This window comes from Apus apus, chromosome 4 (genome assembly GCF_020740795.1).
Source record: "Apus apus isolate bApuApu2 chromosome 4, bApuApu2.pri.cur, whole genome shotgun sequence".
Classification (NCBI taxonomy): domain Eukaryota; kingdom Metazoa; phylum Chordata; class Aves; order Apodiformes; family Apodidae; genus Apus; species Apus apus.
This window is the reverse complement of record NC_067285.1, coordinates 31077566-31090718: the sequence shown is the minus strand read 5'-3', so window position 1 is coordinate 31090718 and position 13153 is coordinate 31077566. Positions and strand designations below refer to the sequence as shown.

At 37.8% G+C, this 13153-nt stretch overlaps 1 protein-coding gene across 1 annotated transcript in view; it reads right to left on the bottom strand.

Annotated features, from left to right (window-relative positions):
* The window catches only part of CABCOCO1 (ciliary associated calcium binding coiled-coil 1), a 50076-nt gene extending 37241 nt beyond the window's left edge, over positions 1-12835 (bottom strand). Inside the window, exons 1-4 of the mRNA XM_051618518.1 lie at positions 12795-12835; positions 6398-6510; positions 3353-3522; positions 95-233 (exon numbers count right to left, since the gene is read on the bottom strand). Of these exons, the coding sequence (XP_051474478.1) occupies positions 95-233; positions 3353-3522; positions 6398-6510; positions 12795-12812 (440 nt within the window). The 5' untranslated portion in view covers positions 12813-12835. The remainder of the gene's footprint in view (positions 1-94; positions 234-3352; positions 3523-6397; positions 6511-12794) is intronic.
* Positions 12836-13153: the final 318 nt, after the last annotated feature.

Here is a 13153-nt window from a genome sequence, read left to right as displayed (position 1 = left end):
TCAAATTTAAAAAAATTAACTTATTTTATCAGACAATTTACCACCACATTAAATTATTAAAATAAGAAATAATATATACTCTAGAAATAAATACCTAATATTCAAGTAATCAATGACTGCTTTGGCCTCCTCGATGCTGAAGAAATTCAAGTCACCTTCTGAATCAGTTTCTCTTATTCCAGCCATTGCTTTACCAAGTTCTTTTAAATTATCTCCTAAGGTCATATGTTTGTCTGCAAAGTAATCACAAAGAACAAACACTAAGTATAAACATGACAAGATGGGGTAGGTTTGTTTGGTACATTTTAATTACAAGACTTCTTGAAATTGAAGAAATTACATTATGAGCCAAGTAGGCACTTAAAAAGCAACAGCAGTCAAACATTTTGGTCTGTTGACATTATTCTTACCAATAAAACATGCATTAAAATTTCATCTCAAAATCACTGATCCACCTGCATAATGTAAGGATCACAATAATGGGTGGTTTAAGATATTAGAGCCTGGCCTCTTACTTACACAGATAACCACAAGCAGGATAGTATGTACATTTCAGATGCATAATATGTTTATCTTTAAAATAAATTTAGTACTGTTTATGTACTGTAAAGGATTGTTCTTCTGACCATGACCCTTGCAATATAAACCAGTAATATAGGAACAGATGTTAAAAAGGGTAACTAGCTTTTTCTTAAGTGCTTACAGTCACTATTGATTAAACATGAATATGCATAATGCTCTGCACGTACCAGCAAACTTGGAGACATTTTTGCAAACCCTCAAAATACATAATTACTTCACGTTTTTACCCTGGAAATCAAAACCAAATGCCCAAAGAGCTTTGAATAAAATATAAATTATTTTTGTTAACTGTCCTGACAAAGAGGAAAACCTGAAATATATCAGTGTTGGCTGAACTTTTGAAAAGAAAGGATTTGTCTTTCTGATTTGTGTACAATATGTGCCATCACTAGAACCATGGTGGAGTTTAAAAAATGTTTGAACACAGTTAACTTTTTCTTGTTAACTCTAAAAAATCTAGAGTAGAAAATTGGGGAATATCCACCAGTGGTGAAATAGTTTTATTTTCCTTATTGTTTTAATTCTCTATGGATCTGCTCCTCAGTTCTTTGTACAACAACAACAACAAAAACACAACAAACTTACAGAACTCTGGTCTTTATCATTTTTGCCCTTTAGTGGCACAGCAATCAAACTGCTGAAAATTTCACCTCAGTTTTCAGTAGCTGAGGCAGCACAAAATAAATAACCATAATGGAAGAAGCAAGAAATACAGAGAATGCAAAGGAAATAGAATAGAAGCCATGGGAAATGAGAAAGAGCAATAGAACCAGGAATATGACAGTTAGTAGGGAAGTGAAGGCACATGACAAGACCATGAAAAATCACAACACCCTGGCCTGTCACCAGTTAGTCCAAATTTTCTCTTTCCTCTGCACAACTAGTTTTGAGCCCCAACTACCTCTCTCAGAAAGGCTCTCACACTACTTCTGTGAGTTAAGGAGCATTTTACCCTCAATGGATAGAAGATGAACCAAGACACATAAGTAATTCATCCTGCCTCCCCATCAACCAAAGTCTCCAGCTGCCAAACCTCAGTTTTCCCCTCTCATTTATTAGCCTTAAATGAGTTTCCTCTACCCTCCTCTAAATCCATTCTTGCTCCATGTTATTCTTGCTATTATGGTCAAATCAGCTTAATTGTCCAGGCTGCTCAGGTCCAGTGTAGGGGAGGGAAAGGAAATGGTCATTAATATAGAAGACACTAGCATTTTGGTCTTGGTTGATACATTTGGTCTTGGAACTTGCAGTAGCTGGGAGCAGTAATTACAAGGAAATTCATCTCAGCTCTAAGCTACAGCGTACTTTATAAGATGGATTATTCGGGGAATTTAGCTGTGAAAAAAATATAAGAAGTCTCCTGTAAGCATTTACACCTGCATTTTCTTTCTCCCAAATCTATCTGTCTTAGCCAAATGCAAATGGATTTTCAGAGGACATCAAAAAGCAAATTCACAACAATTGTTTGTCAAACCTTATTTACTTTGGAGCGCAGGGCTATAAAAGCTGTTTAAGCAAATAAAAAAATAAGGTCATAAAGCAGTATAATTTTTTTCTCTCTGCAAGCCCATTGAACTGTTTTAGTTGTAATTTTATATAAAAAAATTAATCAAAGGCAGACACTGCCATGGAAAATTTCAGCTTAAAGAGTTAAAGTTTGGCAAGGCTTCATGCAACTAAGATTACATTCCTGAAAAACACCAGTCAGCTTTAATAATTAGCCCGTCTAGTACATATACATTACGTACAGTCTCATAAAACTAATTTCTGACATGTTTCCATTCTTCTCCATTGTTACATTAATATAGTTAGCATATGTTAAGATACTTTCTCACTGGAGACAGGAAGGACAACTGGAATTCCAATGATCGTAAAGCACGTACAAATTCTGTCAAAATTCCAAGTCAGAAAGGCCCTTGAATTAAAGGACAACAAAAGAGTATAACAACTATTATGAGCTTGATGGTAAATATTCATCTTCTCTTTGAATGGAGCTGCTGAGTCCTTTTGCTTTTCCTATGGGATGGACTTTTCTCAACATAATCACCTTGAAAGTGAACGTTAAGTAAGCATTGTGATCTCTGAAAAACGGGGTTTAGAGCATGCTGCTTCCATTTTTCTGGTCATTTTGTTCCCACCAGACCCAAGCTACATGCTTTGTTGCAAATTTCCTCATAGCCACAGAAGCTACAATCCTTTCTTTGTCATTTTTCATCTTTGGCAGTGATGCCAGTTTAATTCCCTCAACATTCTTTAGTTAACCGATATATTTTGTGCCAGAAGTGCAGCATTTGCCATATTGAAAGCTGCCTAAGAGTTGACCTCCAAGGATAAAATCAATGTAATTCACCTGCTGTAATGCTACAGGATGTACTGAATATCTCAAACAGCAGAGAAATGTGCCCAAGGCTACAGTGAGTAAGTCACTGGGACAGCTGGAATTGGAATTTAGGAGCTTCTTGCTCTCACTCTGCTTAACTATTATTTATTTTACCACAGCAAAGATGAAGTCCTTTCAGAACCTAGCCCTTTTGTAGCACATGCTGTACAAACAAAGAATGCGAGATACTCTGCTAGAAAGACTACTGTCCTCTCTAACAGAAGTTTAATATCTGCCAATAAGAATTCTTTTCAGGTACAAGATATAACATGTTAACATTCAAGAATAATTTTACAATTACTTGTAATTAAATATCATTTTATTAAAATGACTGGAAAACATTCTTGCCTTCCTTTTCAGATACTTATTTTACAGTTTTTAAGTACTTACCACTGAGGTTCTCCAACAGGAAATTTAATAGATCCATGAATCCTGAGAGCTGTATAAGACTGAAGTTCATTTCTTTAGCCCACAAAAATCCTGAAGTGTAATAATCTAGCAAAATAGCTTCTTTAAATGATACTGTTATTCGTTCAAAATTCAGAAATTCTTCCATTTTTCTAAAAGTAATTACAGAGTAAAACAATGAGATTTAAAAATAAATTACAGGTTTCCAAGTTGACCTTAGTCTGTTTGCAATTATGTCTATAATATTTACTATCATTATATTATACGTATCTTCCTGGAACTTAGCTACATCCATTTCTAGAAATGAAGGTTTATTATTAGAGGACATATCAACTGAACAAAGAAAACAAACACTCCCAGGTTTCAACAGACACCATTTAATGTTAAGGTATGATTAATGAAATAAAAATAAGAGCACTACAAAAAAACAGAGAAGCACAACTGAGAATCCCAAATAAAAATCAGTGTTCATTCAGGATAGGGTTAGTCTCCACTTTCTACTGCCTCTCTTTCACTCTGATTAAGATAGTCTCACAGCACTAAAAAGGCCTAGCTTCCTCTTCAAGATTATTTTTCATGTAGACTCTGAAAAAAATTACATTTGAAGATAAATGTAAATATAATATAAAATTACTGAAGATACCAAAAATATCTAGAAGTTTAAATTCCACTTTCATAACGGTCAAGACAGTTTAGAGCCTCATCCTATACTACTGGCACACCAAGGAATTTTTTCCACTTCCTTTAACTTGAAAAGTAATGAAAAAATACACCCCCTTGTAGGAGACTCTGCTGTTGCTGACACATTTATGTCTACACTATCCAAACATTGAATTAGTTATGTCTTTCGTAATAACTGTGCCCATTTTTCCACATGAAGGGAGGGGATTTGGGCTAGGACGTCGTTTGCAGTTCTTCCAGTGTAACTCCAGCCACGTCTCAGGTCAGGTTTTACATTAAAGCAATCCTTGGCTGCTTAACTACACCTGACGATACAGGTGCCAGTTGTGACCACAGTTTCTAGTCCCTTGTAAAAGAGCAGTCTTCCCCCAACTCTGCTTCTCAGTCTTTCGTAAGAAGGGCATTAATCTCAGACATACTGATAGGCAGCCATTAGTTTTTCAGGGCTTTCACCAGTAAAGATACACTGTTAAAGAAGACGAGTTTCTTTTTTTAATTAAAGCCTCAATAGCTAACAAATTAAAGCATATAGTTCAATCAGTTTTGTTTAAAACATATATTCCTTTGTTCTGCAGGACAGATTTGTATGCCTGTACACATGCAAGTCAGTTAAAAACACTTAGCTGTGTACTGAAATAGAAGTGGAACATGGCCAGCTGAACTTTCCAAGGTTTGAAACAGTCCATATCCTCTCTTTCTGAAGCTTCTGCCAACTCTGTGTTTTCATAATCAGAGCTTCTCAGGGATTTAGATTTTCTCTGATGCTGCTAACAATGCCAGTACTCATCTTTTCAATATTCTCAAAGGCGTGTCATTGACAACAGTATCTATAAATGACTGGAAATGATGGGGCATTTAGACTTCCTAGCTACCCTGATGGTTGTTTCTTCCTTTATGGAAGGTGCTCAAGTCCTCTGAAGACAGACAGCAGCATAAAACTCTGTGATAGATGGGAACACAGGACATGAAAATTCTCCTACTAAATCAGATTTATTCTGATTTTCAACCTAAGCTGTGGCCTTCAAACTGCTTTTGTGTATAGATACGATGCACTGTGGTAAACTAACAAAATTTCACTGCTGCTGCTAAACTGCTTAGAGTGCATAAAATACCCTGTAACTATCCTCTTTTCAGTCAGACACAGTATGTACTTTATAATCTACTTGTGCAGTGTGTATGTATAAAAATACACATGTGATCAGCTGAGACTAAGAAGAAATGTATGATCTTTCAGTGCTTTTCTTTTTAATCCTAATGAGAAACTTTCACAATAAATTGCCTTCTTAAGCATATTTTAGTCTCTGGTGAGTTGTGCATGGCAGCCTCCTCTAAAATAACAATCCTATCAGGAGTAATGAAATCATTATTATTATTATTATTATTGTTGTTGTTGTTGTTATTACTTGATGGGAACAAATTTTCTTTCCAGTTTTCTTAAAATAAATACTGAAAATAAATGTTTTTTCCTCTGAACAGTGACAAACAGGAGGAATATAATGTATTTCAGGAATAATATTTTAATCTCTATTAAATTGCTTGTCTATTCAGAGGTACAATGTTTAATTTTTTATTTCCCACCCCCCTCCCAAAACTAGTCCAATGGACCAGTCCTTTGGCTTTGAAGTAACCAATCATTTCCTAGTGGACACAAGTGGTCCTAAATAATTTGTGCACTTCTGAAAAATCCTGTCCTTAAAATATAAGTCTAGAGGCTCAAGTTGAACTCCTGGCCTCCTAAATTTAGCTGCTATTAAGCACTAGTAACAAGGGAGAATTTTGCTGCAGGAAAGACAAAATGGGCTTGCATCAGAAGTCTTCGGCTGCCTCCTATTTCCCCAGAGCACCATAATGGCTTCCCACTAATACCTTGTTAAACTTCCCATACCATTCTGAACTTTTAAAACCTTTCTGATTTTGCAACAACTCATGTTACAGTACTGAATCTTAAATGATTTGGTAAAAGAGTTATCAAGTGAGACTTACAAAAATGCTCAGTACTGGTCTGTCCTTATTTACCTCTTAGTATTTCATTTACCTCTTAGTATTTCATTTACACCATATTTAATAGTATGGCAAACTCAGAAATGATATCAATATGAAGTATCAATTAAAAAAAAAAAAGAAGTAGAAGAAAAATCAAGAGATACACAGGAAATACAGTAAAACAAAGTGAATTGGAGATCAACAGTACTTCTTTTTATCTTTCAGAATTACAACAAATATCAATGACTTAAGTGAACAATTTAAGACTAATGATGTAACTATCAAAAAAGAAATCTAAACAAAGGTCTATAATTTTTATTTCATTATTACATTGGTTCTAGCACTGTTATAATTGCCACTTACGTTTGAACTCCTTCTATAGTTTGTTCTGACAAAGCAGTGATTTGGGAAAGAGAAAGAAACGTCCGATTAATAACCTTCTTTTCACTTATGGCATCCTGATCTTGGTCTTCTGCCTGCACACAAACATATATTAGAATATAATTTTAAAGGCTTATTTTATTATGTCAGTAACTTATGTAAATAACATTTTTGTTTCAAGAAAGTATGCAAGGGATTAATTCAACAAATGCCAAAAATGTAACACAGAGTTATACGGCAGCAACACAACACCCTAACACATTTTCACTAGAGAAAAGCTAGGCAGATATATGGAAAATAGTATTTTTATCTTAAAGCCATGTGGGAACATAGTGACATATTATGTGCAGCATAAGATTATCTTGCAAGTAAAAACAACAGAAAATACAAAGGTGCAAAAATATCCACGGATCTAGATTTGACCAACATGACACTAGATTGCACAGTAATTATATTTTAAAATCAGTTTCTGCTTAAGATATTATCAGCACTCATACACATTACCATGCTGATTGCTTTCCACCCTATACTTGATTGCATTTTCAAATTTATCATTTACACTGACTCCTTCCCTAACCAAAAAAAAAGGTCCAAGATATTTGCTGCAACACAATTATAAACATACAAGGATCTGACAATACTGTTTCAGGGAAGGTCAGTATATTTGTAACACAGAAGGCAGCTCCTGATAGGAAATACAAGGGTGTACATTGTAGGGAGTAACAAACTGAGCATGAACCAACAATGTAAATGGTCTTACAAAAATTAGAAGCATTCCATGATATTTGATTTAGTGTGTCACTGACCAAAAACAGTGGGGAAAATTCCTGTTTTACAACAGAATATGTAGGCAACAAGTGAGGTGTCAAAGCACATTATAAAATGTGAGAAGATCCAGACTCTTAACAGAGGCAAATGGCAGGGGGACAAGGGAATGGAATAGAATATTTCCATGGAAGAGACCTACAATACATTATGGCAGCATAAGACAAAAATATTTCACTATGATGATAATTAGCATTAGAATAGGTTCTCCAGAAAGGTGCAAGAATCTCCATCCTAGCAGGTTTTCAAGACTGCACCAGCTCATGTCCCAGCGACCCCTTCCAGCCTCATGACTGTAAGGTCTGATTGGCCTGACCTGCTTCTGCACCAGGACACAAAAGTCTGAATGAAACCCGACCGTAATTTACTCACGGTGGGTACTCTTCTACAGCTGTGGTACTTGGGCTTTACAGGAGCACAGCAAGGCAAAGGTTGCCGAATAATGTTTCTAGCTCACCTAGAGAGAGAGAAGTGGAAGATTTCCTAACATGAGCTGATTTTTGAGCATAAACAACAGTTCTGGGCTACTAAACTACTCACTGTAGCTTTGGTCGAGCCCCCAAATACAGCTACACTGCTCCCCCTGCTGCTGCCGAACTGCAAGATAGACTTACAGCTCTGGGACCGGCTAAATTCCAACATTCAAGACTGATGACGCAGACTGAGAGCAACAAAGAACATTACGTGGACAGACAAGTTTTTTTCCTCTAATTAAATACTAGAATATTTTCACATGTACTTTAATATGAAAAATTGCTGCTCCCAAATGCAAAGAAGTTAGTCTCAGATATAATGTCTCATCAGAAAGGCAGGAATAAGTAATCAAAGGCTTCCTTCAGATGGTTAGGAGTGTGAGATCACTTTGCTTTTGTTAGCAATAATACATGCAGTATAAAAATAATTACTCCTACAGTCAGGAATACTGATATAATTGAAGCTATGCCCTAGCTAGGAAAAAAAAAATCCACAAAGCCCGAACAGCTAAATGTGCTACCATTTTATACACTTATTGGAATAAAAAAAAATTAAATCTTAGGAAAAATTTAAATGCTTTCCTTAAATGATCAGTAGTGTTAGCAACCTGTTGAACAAGAGATACTTTAGAAGTATTGAGAGCTGAATGAAAAGAATAACTGATACTGATGTTTTGGAAACTGAATGAATGTCAGTTTGTCTTTTTCCCTTGGGATGTCCACAGCTTACTTCACTGTGTCTTTTGCACCATTATATAAATGGCACAGTACTGCTCAGTCAGTCGACACCTCACTGACTGTAATTCTTTTTAAGGCAAAATGTTAAGATTTTACAAGTATCGCCCCAGATGGATGTCATCAGTATAGCATAAAGAATTTAGCACTGTATCAGAAAGAAAAGCATAATGAAGTTCAATATATAGTGTTTTTATTCTCATCAAGCCATCTTCCAGCCACTCCTCTGTGGTTGCAGGCCAGGTGCAAGTAAGAACACTTTCTGGAAAGCAACTTTTTACTGAACTCCCAAGAATCTCACCCAAACTAACTAGTCACTGCTTCTTGAAAACAACAGGCAACACCCATTATGTCAGAAAAAGTTGGTCCAAAAAGGAATTTTCTTCTGCCTCCACTAGGAACCTGGCTCACTGCAGTATGAAGCTTTCTAACCCACATTGTACTGTCAGGCCCAGCACAGTTCACATGCTGATACTAAGCCTGATCTCATTCTCTGAATTAAAAGCAGCAAGAGGTATCTCTGGGAAAAACTGAAGTCTTAGTATGTAGTATTATATTATAGTAATGTTTAAGCTGTATAATATTAGAAAAAATTACTTGAAAATAAATCCATGTTTCTTCTACTCAGTCACCTACAATCTCTTTCAACACATTTAAAGGCCCTCTAGCATTAGAACCATATTCCTTAACCAACTAAAGTCTGCAGTTTAAGCTTGAGATCTTGAAGGTGTTGTAACTCAGTATGGCTGATCAGGCTCTGTAATCTGCAGATAAAAATCTGACAGTTTACAGGGTCAGGTGGCTGCTTCCCATTTCACCACCTCATGTCTGTAATGATATCCCCAGCAGCAATACCTGCCTGATGCATTACTGCCTTTGTTACTGCTTGTGGTAAGATTTGTGGCACCACTGCCCACTACATCAAGCACAGGTGTCAGACAATAAGAATTTTTTTTCCCAGTTACTGATGAGGAACTATGAGAGAGAAAGTACATAATTTAGAAATTTATTATTTTTTTAACCATAAGTGTTTCTGTAATATAAAAGTGTAGTGGAAGTCAATGAATCATTTTAATGACCCTGTATTTGCAGAAAGTTTCTGCAATGACTAAAAGCTTATAATTATTTTGCTTGAATACTGTTTTGTCTTTTGATTGCTGTCTTCAACCACCACTGAAAATTCAAAGGGAAGTTACTTTATGTATGTGTTCACTAATACAAAATAATTTACTGTTTATTTTACTATTAACTGCAGTGACTGACTGGGGTAATACAAGGTGAGTTAATTCTGGTAACACTATCCTCAAGAGTTGGGGAAAAAAACCACAAACCAATCCTACCAATACACATTCCCAATAGCAGACAACCTATTTAAATACAGACTACTATTAGGTAATTATTTGTTACTGTTTTATTTTCCTTTAAATAATTTTTAGCTGTTCTGAATGAGTAAGAAGCTTCTGGCTGTTCAGTACGTTACTCCAAACACTTTGGGCATCCCTTGTCAACAGCGTAAAATCAAAATATCAAATCAGATATTCTAAAACAAAAGAATAAAATCTTCCTGTAACTTCTCAACCAATATTCACACACCACCACGAAGCAGAAAATAGTAGAAGAAGAGTGACAGATTAAATACCAAATTACAAAAAAAACCTTCTGTGTTTGGTGAAGAAGGAAAGAATTCTCTCTCAAAACCCCAAACCCCAAGTGGATTCCCTGCTAGAAAAAAATGCCCCACTGCCTGCAGTTGTGGTGAGGGCCTTACCAGACTGGTAAAACCTTTAAGACACAGTAATGGCAATTAGCACCAGGGCTCCTGAAGGAAAATAAGCTTGTCCTTTGGGATGAGCGCCCTGCAGTGGCTGAAGATACTATTGGCATTTATTGGACACTACAGCATGCTTTGCAAATCATGACTTTCAAAAATACATTCACAAAGGAACAGCTTACCAGTTCTCTTAAATTATAGAAAATACCTGAACTGTCAGGAACCAAAGATCCTTCTGTCCTCACTCCATCAAGGAAATTCGACTGGACTAAACTCTATTGCCACAGCTAGATAGTTTCCAGTAGCTGAGCCAGTTCATTTGAAGCTAGCTCAGCTACTTCAGCCTGAGTGATACTGCTGACAGCAGTCCAGATGTACACTGAAAGAGTGTTGCATATCAGTTACAACTTTAATCAAAATGAGAATGTAAAAAAACCCCCACATTGCACCAGCAACACAGGCTGTTATTTGGTATTATTATATGCATTTTGTTATCAAGCTGTCAAATACTTCAGCAGAAGCAGAAAATCTTGAAGCTGTCTACATAAATAGTTAAGGCAGAAACAGAAATGTATTCACAGTTCCTGTTTGTTTTAAAAAGCCCCACTTGTCCGTTCCCACAATGGGAAATTAAAATTAATAGTTGCTATTTCTAGTCATAGTATTTCTTTGGTTGTCAAACAAATGAGGTAATAAAAATAGTAACACTAATTTCAACTACATTCAAAAGCAAAATATGCAGATATGTGAAATGCAAAAGATAAAACCTACATGGAAGGAAAGCTTCCAGAGTACCATTATAAACAGATGCTGGTAGTGTCCTTTTAATAACAGAATACGTTTCAAAAATTTCACACAGTCCAAATCTTAAGATAAATGGATGACCAAGTGTATTATGACACTAAACTTTACTGATGTTTTCACAGCTGCGAGACTAGTTACTGGAAAAAAATGTTAAAAATAAAGCAGCAGTGAGACTTGCTAAAACGGGGACTCAGATTTTCTAATCTGCTTTCAGCTGCAAGTAAAAACAAGTTGGAACAATTATAAAAATATTCCACTTAAATCAAAAGGATTGTCTCAAGATTTAAGAAACAATATAATAAAAATAGTGGGAGAATACAGTGTTCCCTACAGCTTACATATAGACCATGTAAAGCTTGCTTCAGCTAAAACTAGAGACCATATAATTTAATTTATAAAAATGCGCAATTCCACAGAGTTTACAATAAAAATAAATCATAAAGGAGAGTAGGAAATATCACAGAGGTAAGCTGTTGTGCATGGAACAGACTTCAGTAAATAAGGAACAGATAATACATGGAGAAAAAGGCTCACCAAATTTCCTCTAAAGATTTCTTTTATAAAGCCACAAAGTAAAAATGGTACATTTCAAAGGGATGTACAATATATTTTTGACAGCCTGTCCTTTCCCATACAGTACACCTGGTATTCTTTTACTATGATCTAACTGACTGCATCACCTCCGTGTTAAGACTGTTCCAACTGCCAAAATATTTACAGAGAACACTACAACATATACTTTCCATAAAGCATTTTTTTAAAAAATGTAATAATACATTTAACACAGAGGAGAATTTATTTACTGAAGGAAACCTAAACGTTAAGCTTTTGAACAGACAAGGCCAGGGTAGCTTTGTGCCAACAGATGCAACCCTGACAGGGGCTGAAAACCGTGAATCACTTGACAGCAGTTACAGTAACTTCTTGGCCATCTAAGAAAACAAAGCAGCTCAACCAGAAGAAAATTATCTCATAGTAGCTACAACTACATAGGCAGGCTCGAGTGAGAGGTTTCAAGCTGACGCAACACCTCTATTCTTGGGAGGAATGACTTGCACTCTTATGTTTCTCTCGACACGCAGCACGAGTTGCCTGCCTGTCAGAAATCGCACCTGTCAAGCAATTAAAAAATTGCAGTGCAAAAAAACCCCACCAAAATGCAAACAAAACACACACCACACAATTAAAAAATGGAGAAGACCAAAGACAAGAAGCAAAACAAGTATTATGGAGAACTATGCGTGTTTGCAAAATCCTCTAGAGCACGAAAGCAATGGAAGCTGAGAAACCGAAGCGTGATGTCGCTGGATGCAAGGTGTGAGCTCAGTGCTCTTTGAAGGGCAACTGCACATCTCTGTCTCAGCAGTAAGGAAAATAAGATTCCTACCACTGTGAATAAGGCAAGAAACAGCCACACGCTTGAAAACCAGAGTATCGGCTGCAGAAGCCTGGTGAGCCCAGCGTGAGGCGGGAAGGCCGGCAAGGAGCTCAGCAGCCGCGGGTCAGAGGCCAGGTAACCTGAGGGCACACGGGGACATAACTATGTTTGCTCTGCATTTTACCACCCCAGTCTTCATGACCTTCTTTGAGGCTTAACACAGACATTAAAAATGAACTATTAAAAACACCCAGCACCACAAAACAAACAAACAAAAAAACGCAACACGAAAAACGGGCGCAAAGGCGGCGGTGCCAGGGCCGCAGCCCCTCACACGGGCCCCGCGGGACGAGCTGAAGCCGGCGAAGCAGGGAAGTGGAGCGGGGCCGGTACCTGCTCCGCTGCCGCCATGGCCTCGGCGCTCGGCGTCCCGCTGCCCGGGGAACGGGCGGTTGGCGGGCGCGGGGCTCCGCCCCGGGGCTCCTCCCCGGGCGCCTGCCCGGCCTGGCCCGGCGCCATCTTGTGGGGCGCTGCCGCGGGCTGTTGGGCCGCGGGGCCCGTCCCCCGCGCAGGCTGCCCCTGCGGCACCGGCACAGCGCCGGGCTTGGGAGCGGGGCTGCCGTGCCCCCGTGCTGCCCCTGGGGCCGGGGCAGGCAGGGTGGGGTGAGCTGCCGTCACAGCCGGTGCTCGGGACGCAGCCCGCCCGTCCCTTGGGCGGGAAGGAGCTTCCCTCAGGCAGCACCGTCTGCCTC